The sequence below is a fragment of the Phalacrocorax carbo genome, chromosome 5 (assembly GCF_963921805.1).
Source record: "Phalacrocorax carbo chromosome 5, bPhaCar2.1, whole genome shotgun sequence".
Classification (NCBI taxonomy): Eukaryota; Metazoa; Chordata; class Aves; order Suliformes; family Phalacrocoracidae; genus Phalacrocorax; species Phalacrocorax carbo.
In genome coordinates, this window is record NC_087517.1 from 46,817,964 (window position 1) to 46,834,720 (window position 16,757).

The window sequence follows — 16,757 nt, forward strand, 5'->3', positions numbered from 1 at the left end:
CTGTTTCATAATAGTCACCTGGGAGAAGAGACCAACACACACCTCGCTACAACCTCATTTCAGGTAGTTCTAGTGAGCAATAAGGTGCCCTCTCAAGCCTCCTCTTCTCCAGGCTAAATGATGTCAGTTTTAGTCATGCAGAGACCTTTCCTTTAGACAACAGACTGAAACTACTTGCTCATTTCATACAAGCCATGAACCAACTCTTCTAGGCCCATAGGGGAGGTTCTTATATATATTCCAGTGTTAAGCCCCCTGAACTGTCCTCGTCTTTCCCTCCTTCACAACAGTAAGTTGGTACAAGACTTAAACTGAAACTTGGGGGTGGGATCCATTGCGAAAATGCTCACAACAGCATGTCCAATGGGGGAGTAAGTCAAGCCAAGCAGTGTGGTGATAAAGGTTCCTTAGCTGTCTCCCAAGAGGTGAAACAGAAGAGTAATCACCTCAAGTGTATGTATACAAACGCACACAGTCTAGGAAACAAACAGGAGGAACTGGAGCTCCGTGCCCACTCAGAAGGCTACAACATCATAGGAATAACTGAAACACGGTGGGACACCTCAAATGACTGGGGGATCGCAATGGATGGTTACAAGCTCTTCCGTAAAGACAGGCAAGGTAGAAGAGGTGGAGGAGTTGCACTCTACATTAAGGAACACCTTGAATGTATCAAAGTCAACTATGGTGACTGCGACTGCTCTATCGAATGTCTCTGGGTTAAAGTCAAAGGGGTCATCTCCAAGCAGGAACTCACAGTGGGCATCTGCTATCGACCTCCTAACCACAATGATGAAGCCAACGAAGTGATACTTGGGGCACTAAAGCAAGCTTCTGGCCAACAGAACCTGGTCCTGATGGGTGACTTCAACTACCCAGACATCTGCTGGAAGAACAATACGGCAGCTCGCATGTCATCCACCAAGTTCCTGGAAAGCGTAGAGGACTGTTTCCTGATACAAATGTTAGATGTGCCAACCAGGAAGGAGGCGCTGCTGGACTTGCCATTCACAAACCGACAAAGCCTGCTTTGTAATGTCTCGGTTAGTGATAGCCTTGGCTGCAGTGACCACAATATTGTGGAGTTCGGGATCCTGCTGAGCATGCTGAAGGTCAGCTCTAAGACAAGGGTCCTGGATTTTAGAAGAGCAAACTTCAGTTCGCTCAGGGCTCAGTTGGGACGGATTCGATGGGAAGCTTCCATGGAAGACAAAGGAGCTAGTGAGTGCTGGGGGTTCTTCAAGAACTCTCCATTGGAAGCACAAAGCCAATTAATCCCCTACAAAGGAAAGGGAAGTAAGCGGAGCAAGAGGCCCCCCCATGGCTCAACCATGACCTCCTGGGTCTACTCAAATCCAAAAGGGAAGCATACCAGAGGTGGAGAAGTGGAGGATTATCCATTGAGAGCTACAAGGGCATTGCCAGAGTGTGCAGAGATGCAGTTAGAAAAGCAGAAGCCCAACTCGAATTGAAACTGGCCATAGACTTAAAAAATAACAAGAAAGATTTCTTCAGACATGTCAACCATAAGCAGAAAAAGAAGGAAAACATAGGCCCACTCTTCAATGGAAAAGGAGAGTCAATCACCAACGATGCTGAAAAGGCAGAGGTCCTCAACACCTTCTTCCCCTCTGTCTTTACCAACACAGTTGGGTCCCAGGCTTTGGGAACAAAATTGCCCGTTGATCCAAACACTGACCCACCATCAGTGAAGGAAGAGTTAGTGCATGAATTATTACAGGAGCTTGACCCCCTACAAATCGATGGGCCCTGACGCCATCCACCCGAGGGTGTTGAGAGAGCTGGCTGACGTCATTGCAAGGCCACTCTCCATAATCTTCAAGAAGTCATGGAGAACAGGGGATGACCCAGAGGACTGGAGGAAGGCAAATGTTATCTACAAGAAGGGCTCGAGGGAGGATCCGGGTAACTGCAGGCCCATCAGCCTTACTTCAATCCCTGGGAAAGTTATGGAACGAATCCTCCTTGGGGCCATCACAAGTCAAATGAAGCACGTGATTGGGAAAAGCCAACGTGGCTTCACTAAGGGCAGATCGTGCTTGACAAACCTGGTGGCCTTCTATGACAAAGTGACTTGCCTGGTTGATATGGGGCAGGCATTGCCTACCAGGTTGACATTGTCTACCTGGACTTCTCCAAGGCCTTTGATACGGTCCCCCATGGCCTCCTCCTGGAGAAATTGATGTGTTAAGGCCTAGACAAGTGGTCTGTGCAGTGGGTGGGGAACTGGCTGACAGGCCGCACCCAAAGGGTGGTGGTAAATAGCTCCTTTTCCAAGTGGCAGCCTGTCACAAGTGGAGTCCCCCAGGGATCGATATTGGGCCCAATGTTATTCAATGTCTTTATAAGTGATCTGGATAACAGGATCAAGTACAGCCTGATGAAGTTTGCGGATTACACGAAATTGAGTGGGGAAGTAGACACTCTGGAAGGGAGAGCTGCTCTGCAGGGAGATCTGGATAGGCTGGAAGAGTGGGCCAACAAGAACCTTATGAAGTTCAACAAGGAGAAGTATAAGGTCATGCACCTGGGAAAACATAATCCGGGAGTGCAGCACAGACTGGGATCCACCTGGCTGGAGAGCAGCATTGTGGAAAGGGACCTGGGGTCCCTGGTGGACAGAAAGCTCAACATGAGTGAACAGTGTGTTGCTGTGGCCAAGAAGGCCAACAGGATGCTGGGTTGCATCAAAAAGAGCATCACCAGCAGAGATAAAGAAGTCAGTATCCCGCTCTACTCAGCACTTGTCAGGCCACACCTGGAGTACTGTGTACAGTTCTGGTCCCCGCTATACAGAAAGGATGTGGACAGGCTGGACGGGGTCCAGAGAAGGGCCACCAAGATGATCAAAGGACTGGGAAGCTGCCATATGAGGATAGGCTGGGAGAACTGGGTTTGCTCAGCCTTGAGAAAAGGAGGCTTAGAGGGGATCTCATCACCATGTACCAGTACTTAAGGGGTAGCTACAAAGAAGATGGAGACTCCCTTTTTACACAGAGTCCCATGGAGAGGACAAGGGGGAATGGACACAAGTTGCTCTTGGGGAGATTCCGATTGGACACGAGAGGGAAATTTTTTACAGTGAGGACAGTCAACCATTGGAATAATCTCCCCAGGGAAGTGGTTGACTTGACCATGTTGGACACCTTCAAGAGTCATCTGGACAGGGTGCTGGGCCATCTTGTCTAGACTGTGCTCTTCCTAAAAGGTTGGACTAGATGATCCCTGAGGTCCCTTGCAACCTGTGCTTCTGTGATTAAGTAAACTCATCCAAACTTACCCATTCAGCTTCATCATCATCACCACAGTCCCCAAAACAGGAGCTAGCCAGTCCATCCTGAGATCCCTTCTTTAGGACCCGGATTCCCTGCAAGTCCATCCGACGACCTTTTACCTCCAGTGCCCCTTCAAAAGCTTCCTGAGGCCAAGAGTTTTCAAACTCATCCACCAAAGCCAGCATCTCTTCAGACATCTGATCATCTTCTAACCCCTCCATTCCTTCTGAACCGTTGCTTTCTGCAGTGACTGCGTCTAAGAGGGAATACCATAAAAACTTCAAAAATTCTCTTCCTGCTACTTCCACAAATAGTATAAAATGGATCTTTTTTTCTGTGACCTGACTTTTCCGCTTGCACAAATGAAATATCACTGACTACTCACTGGATGCTGCAAATGGAGAGGGGGAATGGAGAATGTAGACTTCCCCACTGCAAAGAAACATCAACCGTTGCTTCAAAAATCAACACTTCTAGACCATTTTGATCAGCTTCCTTTCCAAACCAGAATTCTTCCTGTCGGAAGGAGTAAACAGGTGGTGTCTCTTCTCTACCTATGTGCATTAAACACTGAATAAAGTGACCTATACCTTAACCACAGGCACTGTTTTTCTTCCCTTCTGTCTGGCACAGCTGATACAGAATTCACAGAGGTACAACCAACATGCATTTGTAGAGTCTTGCAAGAAACTACATCCTTCAGCTTGGAAAGCCTCTAAACCTTGATCTCATTTTTTGATTTAATGCATTTTGACACTAGACTTGAAGAACAGTGAACAGAATGAAACTGGTTTTAAGGGTTACTTGTCACTTTACAGAAAGAGAGGAGAAAAGGTGGTTTCTTGGAGGAAGACAGCTCTTCTGAAAAATCTAGGAACTGATTCATTTGCCAGCACTGATTTTGTAAGGCTGACTTACTTTCCAGTCTCAAGAAGGAGGAATCACTTGCTGAACTCTGAGTAAGGACTTCTGGATTTTCTGTACTTCCATCAGAGTGTCCTTCTGCTGCTGCTGTAACTGACTCATGGTGGTTATGAAAGTATTTCTCCTTGTCATGACTGCCATCTGGATTTTTCTCATGACAGTGGCCTGAAAGAGAAAAGTTTACTGATACACCATGTAAGATCGCTACTCTGGGATACAGTGCAGAAGCGGTACTGCGGAAGCTACAGCCTTCTAGTTTTCTACATACAATTTAACATTATAATTCTACAAGGTATCAAAGACTCTTGACAAGGCAGATCATGTAAAATAGTTACAGGAAGCAATATTATTAGCCATAAATGGTAAACTACTAATGAAAGAAAAATCAGGTATCTTTTTAAGGAAGATTGCACATTACGTGGACAATTATTGTGTGCTGGTAGTCACTCCAATGAGCATTCCCAAGATACATTTTTAATGACACTACACCATACGTGGGAGTTCCCTGTCATATGAACATCACTTAGACACCATGATGCTCACCATACTTACATGCAAGAGAGAAAGGGCCAAAGCAGACTGATATGGCTCTGACCTTCTGTGCCAGCAACAGACAGTATGTAGGTAAGACTAGCTCATTTAATACCTGCAGCTTTTGTCTGTCTATTTATCTGTGCCAAAAATCAGAAGTTTAATCAGCTGAAAATTTAACATCTGTAATTCTGTGGTCAGGTTACAGGTTCAGATTCCACCAAATACAAAGATCTAGGAATAACACTGGAAAAATCCAAATGCAGAGCCAGTAATGAGCAGATAAAAAAAAAACAAACCCCAATGTGCCAACTTGCAATGCTTCCCTTTGAGCATCCTTCAGTGAGACACTGTTAAGCGTTCAGAGAGCTTAAAGGGTAGCTGCCTGCATCTCTGTAGCAATATTTTTGATCTCAAATATACTTTACCTAAACAGCTCAGATTTTCTAAGAATTACTTGCCAGTCTTCCAGGGCAAGAAGTGTTTAGAGAGCTGCTCCCCCAGCCGACCTCCAGAGCCACACAGGTAGAGTCAGGATTCTCTATACGTGTGAGAGGCTGTGAGCTGCTCTGAACCTCACTGCACAGCTACGGGACTGAGACACGGACTGGGGCACCTGCCTATTGCCACAAAGCCGCCTGCCACCACAGAGGAAAAACACATTCCATGTGCAAAGCTGCTGCTCTCAAATCCCTCCTTCCTTTATTTCAACCACTTGTGAGTGAAATTAGCATACATATACAAATGAATTAAGAAGCACATAGCAAATCAAAGGATGCTTAAATTATATGCAAGACTCTCAAGTATGTTCCCCATTCTACTCTCATGAATGCAAATTGTATTGCTCCATGCATACAGAAAGTGTTATTTTTTTTCAACCAGCAGCATGAAATATGAGATCAGTGACTCTTTTTTCTTCACACAATGATCCCATGTTACAAAAGAGTATTTTTAGATCTCACTCCTATCAGGCCAGAAGCACGAGGGGATGGTTGAAACTCTTGTGTATGGGTACCCTGTTCCACCACTTCTCAGCAAAGTGAAACTATAGCTTTTTGCTGTATTCTCTCTACTTCTGCATTGTGAAAACTCAGGTGGCATCTTTGGAGGAGAAACAGAACAATATTTTCTGCAAGGTGTGTGTGGGTGCGTGGGTGTGTAAAATCAAACAAATGAAACTATTCATAAACCCTCTGTGAAAACTATTTCTTGCCCTACCTTTTCTGCTGTACATAACATAGGTCAAACAATGTTACTTTATGAGTAAATATATAAAACAGAAGCAGTTAACTTCATAAATTCTTGTAATATCTGACATACAATTATAACCTGCCTTTCCTACTCTATTAGTGATTGATACTTTCTTTAGTCCCCTCCCTACCTCCCCCACGCTGTCAATAAGAAATTAACTGGTTTCATTAAAAAAAAAAGCGCACTTCAATATATGGAGATCCTCATGTTTCATTTATGAGAAATGGCATGCACAGAACCTTAAAAGTGAAACTAGTCCCCCCTGCCTGACATCAAACCAGCCTGATTTTGATGAAAATCAGATGCTTCTCAGTAATGTTATGACCACAATTCCCTTTGAAGGTCAACTCATCATTAGTATGAAGAACAAAGCAAAGGGCTGAAAAAACAGGCAACTATTTTTAATTGAAATAAAACTGCCAAAAAGAGAAAAAACCTGGAAAAAATAAGCAGAAGGAAAAAAGCATGATGGCACTTAAAATTCTACTTAAGACCAACTCTGTTAATATTAATTTACAAATACTGACAGCTGAAAACAGCCTAGATAAGAGTGCTGGCTTTCTTGGGATCTGAGAGCTGCTATATATAGAAACCTGAACGGTCTAATTTTTTCAAATTGCTGCTTTTGGTTGTCTGACATTGCAGGAGAAAAAACAAGTGCTGGTTGAAAAATCAGTGGAAGTTCAAAATCTCTGATGAGCGTACCATGAAGCTGGTGGTACTGGAAGACTGCAAGTCAGAACTCTGCAGCTTGTATCAGACAGACGCCTGAAGACCAAGGGGGAAAACCACCAGGTAAGAGTGTGAGACCAGCAAGGGAACAATGTAGCCCCAAACTCCAGGCACCTTCACTGGCTGTAGAACATTAGCTGTGTCACTGCAATACTTACAGCACCTTAGCTGTATGAAGGACAAAAGGGACTACCACACTACAAATGCTCAGCTACGTATCATTTATTAACATTTCACATATATTCTGATTGTCTAAATATGCACATGTGAATTTTAGGTGTGAAGTCCTGATACAGTGATACTGCAGCTGCCAAACTTGGAAGTCTAAAACTACCTCATAGTACTTGATCAATTCAGTACTTGGTCCACCCCAAAAAGTTACTAGACAAGGATCACTTTCTTACTATTCCCCCCCCCCCCCGCCCCGAGAGCAGTTGTTGCCACTTTTCCTATTGATTCTTCAGAGCTCTGGAAGCTCAGAGGAAAGTGGATCAGTTTGCCCTACCTTGTGTATCATGAGTCCTGGTTACTATGTTCCAGGCAGTGAAACAAATATGCTACAGAGATGACACAAAATAAGTGTCTGGGCCTTTATTTAAGTGTTGGAAATAACACAAATGAATAGCCTGGTTGTGCCAGGTTAATGTAGAAATTAGGAGGAAAAAAAAAAGAACAGTTCCTAAATTATAAAGCAAATCCATTGGATAGAAAAAACAAATACAAACTCTAAACTGAAGCATCGAGACCTTGGAGATTAAAAGCAGGACACTGTATATATTAAAGGTCTCGATTTCGCATATTGTTCTAGTCTGTAATTTGTTGGGGCCAACGTGAATGCACTTGTACAGCATTAGCACAACACAGATTTTAAATATAGAAAAGGTCTGCTAGATCATCCATCCCATCTAATATTAATCACCTTCTTGATTTTCAGGACCCCTCTCAAATGTCCACCAAAGCTGTGGTACCTACTGCAGTCGGCAGGGCTAAAAAACCCTGCAAAAAAGTCAGACTTAAGTTCTTGTTTAGGAATTGGATGATTCCAAATGCTTAAGTTGAAAGCCACTTTCTGTAGGGAAAGAAACACTCAGAGTCAACATCTGTAGCAAGGAAGGAGAAATAACTGGAAGAAGTAATGCAGTAACTGATGTTGACGACTTGGTCCACCTATAACAAGTATTTATTCTAAACCATACTTCATATTGCCACATTTCTCAGAAAAGTCACGCTTGGAAACAATTATGAACTTCCCTTATTATGTATAAACTTCTTTGTTACTATGTGAGGTTTCTTGTTTAAGAGCAAACTTGTCATTTAGGTGACTCCAGACCCTCAGACTGAAACCCGCTTACCTAAAGCAGGGAAAGAAACATGAAAAGTATGGCAAAGATGAATAAACAACACCCCCAGTGTATCACATGGAAGTGCTGCACCTTGACACGGGTCTTGAAAGTAATCAAACTTCACCATTAAAGAGGGCACTGATTGTTTTAAAAATCTAAAATAACTAGCATTGTAGCTGTCTGTGTCTTGTGGTACACCTGGCAGAAAGAACGAGGCCTCACTATTGTCACTGTTTCTATATACCAACTTGAGATAAATGAGTTGGTGTCATCTACAGCACTGGAAACAAAAAGTAAAATTATCTCGAAGTGACTTTGGTCAGCACAGTGTTTTTACTGACTTTTTATTCTTTGTTTGTCAGTGCAGAGCTTGCAAAATATGGCATTCCTAACTCTACCACCTATGTTCCCATATACTAGGTTTTAGAAAATCCTCCCCAGGTTCAGGACCTTGCACTTGCTCTTGTTGAATATCATGAGGTTCCCCTCAGCCCAGTGTGCTACTTAAGTGATGTGCTCCTTTACAGTTCAACAATGCAAAGAGAACTCTTCCTAAATGTCAGCCCAATACCTGGGTTGCCAGAGTATAGAAAAAACTGAAACCAAGTTGTGGACAGGAGTTATTGACTCCATGCTTGTTTTTTTGATGCACGCTCAAAACTAGTATTCCACACAGTGAAATTTGGTAAAGGTAGTTCTCTTTTTTTATAGCAGAAACGACATATCACTAAGCTTAATGCAAACAGGTTTTAATCCTTGCATGCAGATGAATAGCCTCATCAGCAGACATTTCAGGAGCAGTGCATCAATAAGCAGTCTTCTTTTTACTTTTGCTAGTCACTGCTTACACAGATGCAGAGAGACACTAGTTAAAGAGGGTGGTACGTTACCACTTTACCCATGAAAATGTGTGACAATTAATGCTACTTTTAGGTCATGTGAAAACTTTAGGGTTGCTCACTGCTTGGGTGACATTGCATATTTAGAATTAGTCTAAAATATATCCATTATAGAAACCAAACTGAAAACCACCTTATTGTCACCCATCACTTTTATAGAACAAGTCTTGTTCAGTGCTTCATGTCACAGGCAATATAATTTACCAGGGTTTACAAAAATATCCTGGGATGAATGAACAAACTCACCTAGCAGAACCCCTTTGCACATCTAAAACTACTGGGATCTCAGTCATCAAAATTTGGGCCAAACTAGCACCTGAAGAACTGTCTTACTTTCTGCACCATGGTGACTCCACTGCAATATAATATTAATGAGTCAGGGTAGTGTTATGGGAAAGTGCTGTTTGAGAAACCATCCTTCAGACAAATACAAAACATGAGTTTTGACTTTCACGGCAATGTTAACACTGGTGATTAACACACTGCATACTCAAAGTACCTTGATATTTCAAGGTGAACATGATAAATTCCTAAGGATCTTGTGAGCCATTAAAAGCAACCACGTTATTCCACTTGACTGCAAAACATTGTTAAAGGAAAAAAATCCATGCCACTTATTTTGAGATGTTTTAAAAGCAATAGGTCGAGCAGTAACTAGAGAAGAGACCTTTGTTTAGCTATTGCTGCTGGGCTCACCTTAATTATAAATTAACATGGCTATAAGATTTTTCTCTAAAATTAATGCATTCCTTTTTTTACCGTTTTCCTGAAAAAAATAGGTATTTACACTTCAAAATGAATCCCATGATTCAGCTTTGAAAGCAGAAACTGCAAACCACTTTGAACAAGATTGTCATCAAAAACATGACAGAAGGGGCACCAGCCGTAACTGCCAAACAGCAAGACAGCACTGTGCTCCAGAAGCGCAAGCCGGGCTCCACACACACAAGCTAAAAAAAAAAAGTTCTCGGTTTCTTTTGTTTCTTTTTAGTGAAAAATGATCAGCAAAGTGACAGAGCAGGAAAGTAAAGGGAGAAGAAAAGTACACGTTATTCATTACAGTTACCTGGCTATGCAAGACTGACCTGTGAATGTTTAACAAGTCTATATTTAACCCAAGAGAAATACACAAGTCCTACCACAGTGAATACTGTGCACTATAGGACCCACGAAAGTTACAAAGCAGACAGGTAACCTTTATCTGCAGAAGCAGAAGATTGTTCAAAGCCTTGCCGCAGACTCAAAAAGCCGAACAGCCCACCCAACGGTCAGTCTTGCTCTCTCTGAATCCAACAGTATCACTGCTAGTTTCAACAAGGCCTGACTAGGCTCTGTAACAGTAACACAAATGTACCTCCAGTACCTTTTACAGTTGTAATATACTGGATAAATCACTAAAAAAAAAATTAAATCTACTACTCACATATCATCATAGCTACTCTGCTGGAATAACGAAGGACAGATTGTAGTAGTTTCCCTCTCCGGTCAAATATTTCAAGTTACATATCAATATGGGTACTGGCAGAGAATAATGAGTGTAGTGCCCAAAATTCAGACTAAGCTTTTGGTGTTTTTTCTCTCCACAGAGAAACACTATCCATTTTTAGCTTTTTCCCTTTAATATAAATCCACCTTTGCAAAAGTGTAAGTTACAGGACAAAAATAAACATTTTCAAAGGACAGGACATACTGCTAACTGAAAAATAAAACCTAAGTATAGTGAACAGTAATGCAGAGCAATATGAAGTATCTTAAAAGTTGGTTTTCATAAATTCCTACCTCTTCTCTAAATTCATCCCTTAGATGAATGGTCAGTGGCCCTGAGCAGTCAGAAGAGTGCCCTACATAACAAGCTTTGGTTTGATGCATAGCAAACAACTGGACGTTGATTTATATGATCAAAATTTACACTCAAGCACACAAAATGAAGCATACAAAAGGTCTTTCTTTTTTATTATTTATTCCAACAACAGGTTTTCAATTAAGAGGATTATATAGTAAATCAGCTCTTTTCACTTGTAGGTAAATAGTTTTTATATCTGATTTGTAGCCAAAAGATGCCTCTAAATTGGCTTAGCTATAGATTTAAAGATTATCTATTTGTCTCATTACAGTAGTTCTGATTAAACCTTTCAAAGCATACAAATGCCAACAACACATAACTAGATTTCTTTTTCATATGGAGAGAAATACCTCACCATTGCATAACAGACCAGTCCCTGATGAACACACAAGTTCTCCTTATGAAATATCAAGAAGTGATAAATAAAACATGGAAAAAATTTTAAAGAGGAAGACAAACCTATTTAAATTAGAATGCAATGCAGTTTAATAAGGGACATGCATGCAAAACATATTGAAGAATTCAGTAGGCTACTTTATAACAGAGTAGAAAATGTCAACCCTTCCCCACCCCCGACACCTCTTCCATAGTTAAAAATAGGGATGGGGAAATGAAAGAGATTGACTACCCAAAGCCTTCACTCTCCTCCTTCCTCACCACCCACTAAAACAGGAGCTTGTTTTTTTTATGATGCACACCTAGAAGCAATAACTTGCTCTATGATGCCTGGGAATAGGGCCCAAACCACAGAAACATCTAAACATCTAAATTTAAACTCTCTAATCCTGTCAGTGGATAAAAGAGACTAGAAAATATCTCTTTCAGGGGACCCTGCTCCTACATATAGAGAAGGAAGTTAAGTAGCACTCCGGTCTGAACTTCAGCCTGTGCCTGAAGAATAGCTTAATTGTGGTTTTTTGTTTTGGGGAAAGAGGGAAAGAAAGCAAGAGAAACAAGCACGTGTAAGTTCTGAAGACAAAGGCTTGTCCTCAGTGACTTCTCCTTTGTGCCAGATCTTCCTTACTGTCAGATAATAGTTACTTATTCATTCCTCACCAATAAACATTCACCCACAGTAGATCACAGTATAACGTATGCTATGAATATCAAATGACTAATATTTAGTTCCCTGCACTCAACGCACTTCTGAAATCTGTTTCTGATTAAGCCTTGGAAATTTTTAGTTTAAGGATCACTAGCATTAGCAAAGGCAAGAGTGGCCTGCATTTGTTTTGCTTCCTTTCTAATATTTCCTCCATCATAAGCCACTTACTACTACTTATGCTAAACATTAAATATTTTGCTAGATCCTGTTAGATCCTGCGGTACCTATGAACTCAAGTGTAAAAGGGACTTTAAGTACAAGAGTAGCCCACACATGAGAAACGGCATTTTGTAGTTGAAATCTACAACAGTTAACTATCCCTGTTATGAGTTACTGGTAGCTTTCCACTTCTCTCAGCATACGGGGTTGACATTATAAAGCCAAGTAATGGCCTTATGTGTGTGTCTTTTGACTGCTACCCTGTTTGTAAGGTTTAAACCATATATTGGAATTTAAACATTATTCCACAGGGACCTGATGTCATATTTTTTATTTTAAGAAAATATTTTTGATAGGCTGTATTTATGTTTATCTGTGTATCTCTTCATTAGGTTATACTGCTCAACAAGAGCAGATTAATAGTCAGACTTGATCCATGACAATTTATAGATTTGTTTTGGATAGATATCCATATAGTCTTCCTCCTAACTGGAGATCAAAGAAGAGACACTAACACACTCAAATAGCAAAACAATGTGGTAACTGGTCAGGTAGGTATGCCCCTTACTAATCCAAGGCAGCTTTTAAGTGCTTAGCAGTTTGTCTGACAGCCCACTTTTTACACAATTCCATGAAGAAGCAGAGTTGCTGCTGTATGAAAGATTAAAAAAAAAAAAAAATCAATCCTGTTTATGAGGGAGTGATGAACAAGAACAGAATTAGCCTTTTCTTGAGTCCAGGTAAGGAACACCTGCTGAAGGTTAAGTTTGACAAGAATACTGCCAACCACCCTAGCTTAGGATTCAACAAGAAAATCCTTTCCTCACACTGCCAGAATAGTACAAAGCTACAGAAAAGTGCATGCAGAAAGACTAGAAATTTTTGGAAGAATGTGCCTTCTCCCCAGAACTGCTGCATTCAAGAAACATCAATCTCTTCCTCTAGGGAAACTCTGAATTGCCCTAGTTTCAGTCACTAGTAGCCAGAACAGGTGATAGATTTAAAGCTTTGAGGACAGTCAGAGCACAACACAAACTCACATGAACCAAGCAACCAACCTTAAAAGGAGAAAAAAAATAAAAATCAATAAAGTAGACAGATCAGGGGTAGTTAAGTGCCTGGCACTCCATGGCTCAGCATGCAGTACTCATTTTAATCTGAGCACATGGCATTGCATGCTGCTTTGAGACAATCTCAACATGACTCATTACAGGCTGGGGCTATGCATCACCACTTCACCAGTTCTCAGATTTAAGTCAAGTGAATACAGCCTTCAAGGTCTGGCAAGTTGTTAATGACACTAAACTATGCATTGTCAGTTCTTCTATACATGGGGATCACATGTTCTTTCTCTGCCAAACATGCATTAACCAACTCTCTAATTCAGTCTGTACAGCTTTACTATGAAGTTGCTCGTGCAACTACATCTTCCTGGAGGTGTAGCTGGGGAATTACTCCTCCTCCTAAAAAGGCTGTTGAACATATACAGTTGTTGGACCTTCTTAAAAAGGTTCAGCTTTAGGCAGTATGTACTATTCAGGTTCAGTATGGATTTTTAGCAGCTACATGCAAGAAACCACCACTGGCAAAAGCACCCTCCCAAAAAAAGATGAAGACACAGACAGTAGCAAAGATGTCTCATTGTCTCTACACTCTTATCACAAAAAAGCACCAAAAACATTGCAGAGAAATGTTAATACATCTGATAACTGAAGGTATCAGGCTTTGAAAAATTTAGTTGGAGAGAACCTTTTCTCTTCTTCTCTAACCCCCGATGATCCTCCTCCTACTACCTGACCATGTAGCTATGCTGAAGTAATGGAAGGATCCAGATAACTTGTCATGAAGAATCATTTGCACTATAAAGGCAGATAAAAACTGGAAATGTCATTACATTTAGTTTAATACTGTACGGCTTCTTTTTCATACGTTAAGAGTTTTGCATCAGTATACTCTCACTGAACTCTCCTACAATTCTAAATTCCCTTCCACTGTGCTATCCCCATTTCCTCAATTACTCCTGCAGCTGAGGCCATGACTTACTTTCTCCCTCCTGGCCTGTGGCCTTTTGATCCTGGGAAAAGACAGAATGGATACAGAAGACTAAATATTGCAGGCATATGATTCTTAACAGAGCATGAAGCAAAGTGAGACTGATGACTCTTGGGAGAGGTTGTTAGGTACACTGTCATGCTGTAAATAAGCAGAGTAAGTACGTAAACTAGGAAGACAGACTTTACATGATGTAAAGAAATCACCTAATGTTAGCATAAAAAGGAGCTGCAGATCAAATTTATCCATTAGCATGCTTAACAAATGCAAGAGAGAATGACATATGAGCAACAGAGAGATACTTAAGACAGCACACTTTGCTTGCTAATTACAGAAAACTTTAAGATACATAACGGCTTTCCAGCAAGCAGTAGTTTGGAAGCAACGTGCATTAGCAGTGGGTATACAGCCTTTACATACTGGTGTAGCTACAAATGCCATGTTTAACATAGTACCACATTCTTTCATTTTTAAATTTAAGAATCTCAATCTATACATCTCTGCATATTTTGAGAAGAAAAATACATGGAGCTTGGAAAGGAAAGACAGGTTTCAAAGTAAGCTTGGAACAGCACTATCAAGGCAAGGTCCTTCACTTTCAACTTCCTTCAGCCACTCAAGGGATGATAGACAAAGACTTTTCAGGGAAAGATCTGATCTACGCAGCAGGCATCAAATCAAGTATAAAAAAAACTGTGTCTGGTCAACTATCTTCCAGATCACAGCAGTAAAATTCTAGGAACGCCATGATTATTGCAGCAAAGGTAGATTGTAGGAACTGCTTCTTCCCTTGCTGAGCTAATGGTGCAGAAGTAGTAGCCCAGAACTGAAATAATAATAGGGTCATGTTATTCCCACAGAGCACATTCTCACATAAGATTTCTCCAGGATCTCCCAGAGGCATGTCTGACATTTCCTGATGCCCCCATCCCCTACGGATGTCTGCCTCCAACAGGACAAAAAGCAATCCTTGTTTTCCGTATCTCCCACGTGCAGGGTTCAGTAAGATGTTTTCATTCTACGCAAGCACAGTTTAACCTCCTCTTATTCCTTTAGCACTGCAGAGCCCAAATGTGGTGACCTATATTCCACTTGTGCATCACCAACAGATCTTCCAGATGGATCGATACTAAATGATCTCCATTGGCAGAGATGCTTGAGGGAGAAAGAATCCAGCTTGATTGTCAGTTCCCAGGTGGAACTTGCAGGGTGAACAATAGGCATGTGGGTGCACACATGTGCATGTAAGGGGGCAGAAATAAGCAATTGAGTATTTAACTTCAAATGATAATGTTGATTTTAGAACTGATATTGTTTAAGACAGAATCCACTTCCTCTATGCTACTATTAAATGACAATGCAAACATTTGCCTCTATGTGTTTCTGAGAGCTCTGACAAGCTGTTCACATGCTTCACAGAATTCTGCTTGTTTAAAAACCTTACTGGGGTCAGCTGTGCTGTCTATACAGATGAACCTTCCCATAAGGCAATGGAGAAAGATTAAAAGCAGCAGAGAAATTAATGGCCACAGATCCCATCCCTTTCATTAATATAATGAGATAACTAAGAGTGCTAACATTTATGGTAGTCTAAATAAGGCTCGGGAGCACTCAAGAATTCTCCCTTTACATGATACGCAAGTCAAAGGAAGAAAAAGCTGAATTTTAAACATACAGTAATGTTCAGTTCAGAAACCCGTACAATTGGTATAGATTCAGGCCTTTTGCTTCAACTAACACAAGATTAAATTCTGAGCTGAGTTCAATACCCTTTGCCCCAAGAGTAAACGTCCCCTCTTTACACCTATTAATACTGTAAGTGATGAGTATTCCTTGGAGGAACAAGATACAGCAGATTGAGAAGGAGGAAACTAACATGCTACTCTGGTAAAAATATCTAAAAGGACATCATGCTATAGCAAATGGAAACAAAATTTAGCAGCCCCTCGCTGGGATTATCGAGTCAGTCACAGCTTGTAGGGGATCACTGAGTAAGTGAAAGTTGCATTTAAAAATGCAAAGTATTTCACATCTCTGTGTTTTAACACACTACTGTAAAGAAAATGTATGTGATGCTTTTGCTTAGTGTTTGTGTACCTGAAATCACTATAAGGAACTTGATGTGATTGCAGCTGTCAGGTTAGAATAAGAGGCTTAAACCGTGATGTTAATTTAAGCAAGTTATTTAATTTGTCCATAAGCTTACTATTAGAGTTTCAAGCAGAGATTCTCCTTTTCAGCTCAACCTCTCCTCTTCAGGTCAGTTTGCTTAAAGGTCTAAGCTTATTAACTTTGTAAGAACTTAAGCGCTGGGTGACAAAGGGAAATCCATTCACTTAAGAGATCAAATATCTTTTTCCTGTGTTTTATTTTAAGAGGAAGTAAATGAAGTGAAACAAGACTCTTGATTTCATGTGGTATAGGGTATCTGTACCACAAGAGGGCACTAAAACCATACTTAGTGATTATTAAGCTATTGCTTATTACAGAACTAAGTCATAAAGTTAGGAAGTATGCTTTACTTTCACAAACATACACACTCACTACATAAAAGCATTCAGTCATCTTGATGGCATGCACATATATTCATAATGTACTCACACTGCCTCTACTTCCAACAGA

General features: G+C 40.9%; 1 protein-coding gene across 2 annotated transcripts in view; it reads right to left on the reverse strand.

The window, feature by feature from the left end:
* Window positions 1-16,757, reverse strand: part of TTC17 (tetratricopeptide repeat domain 17) — a 63,589-nt gene that overhangs the window by 11,257 nt on the left and 35,575 nt on the right. For both annotated transcript variants that reach the window (XM_064452298.1, XM_064452299.1), the window contains exons 17-18: window positions 4,215-4,385; window positions 3,302-3,552 (exon numbers count right to left, since the gene is read on the reverse strand). In XM_064452298.1, coding sequence (XP_064308368.1) covers window positions 3,302-3,552; window positions 4,215-4,385 — 422 coding nt within the window. The remainder of the gene's footprint in view (window positions 1-3,301; window positions 3,553-4,214; window positions 4,386-16,757) is intronic.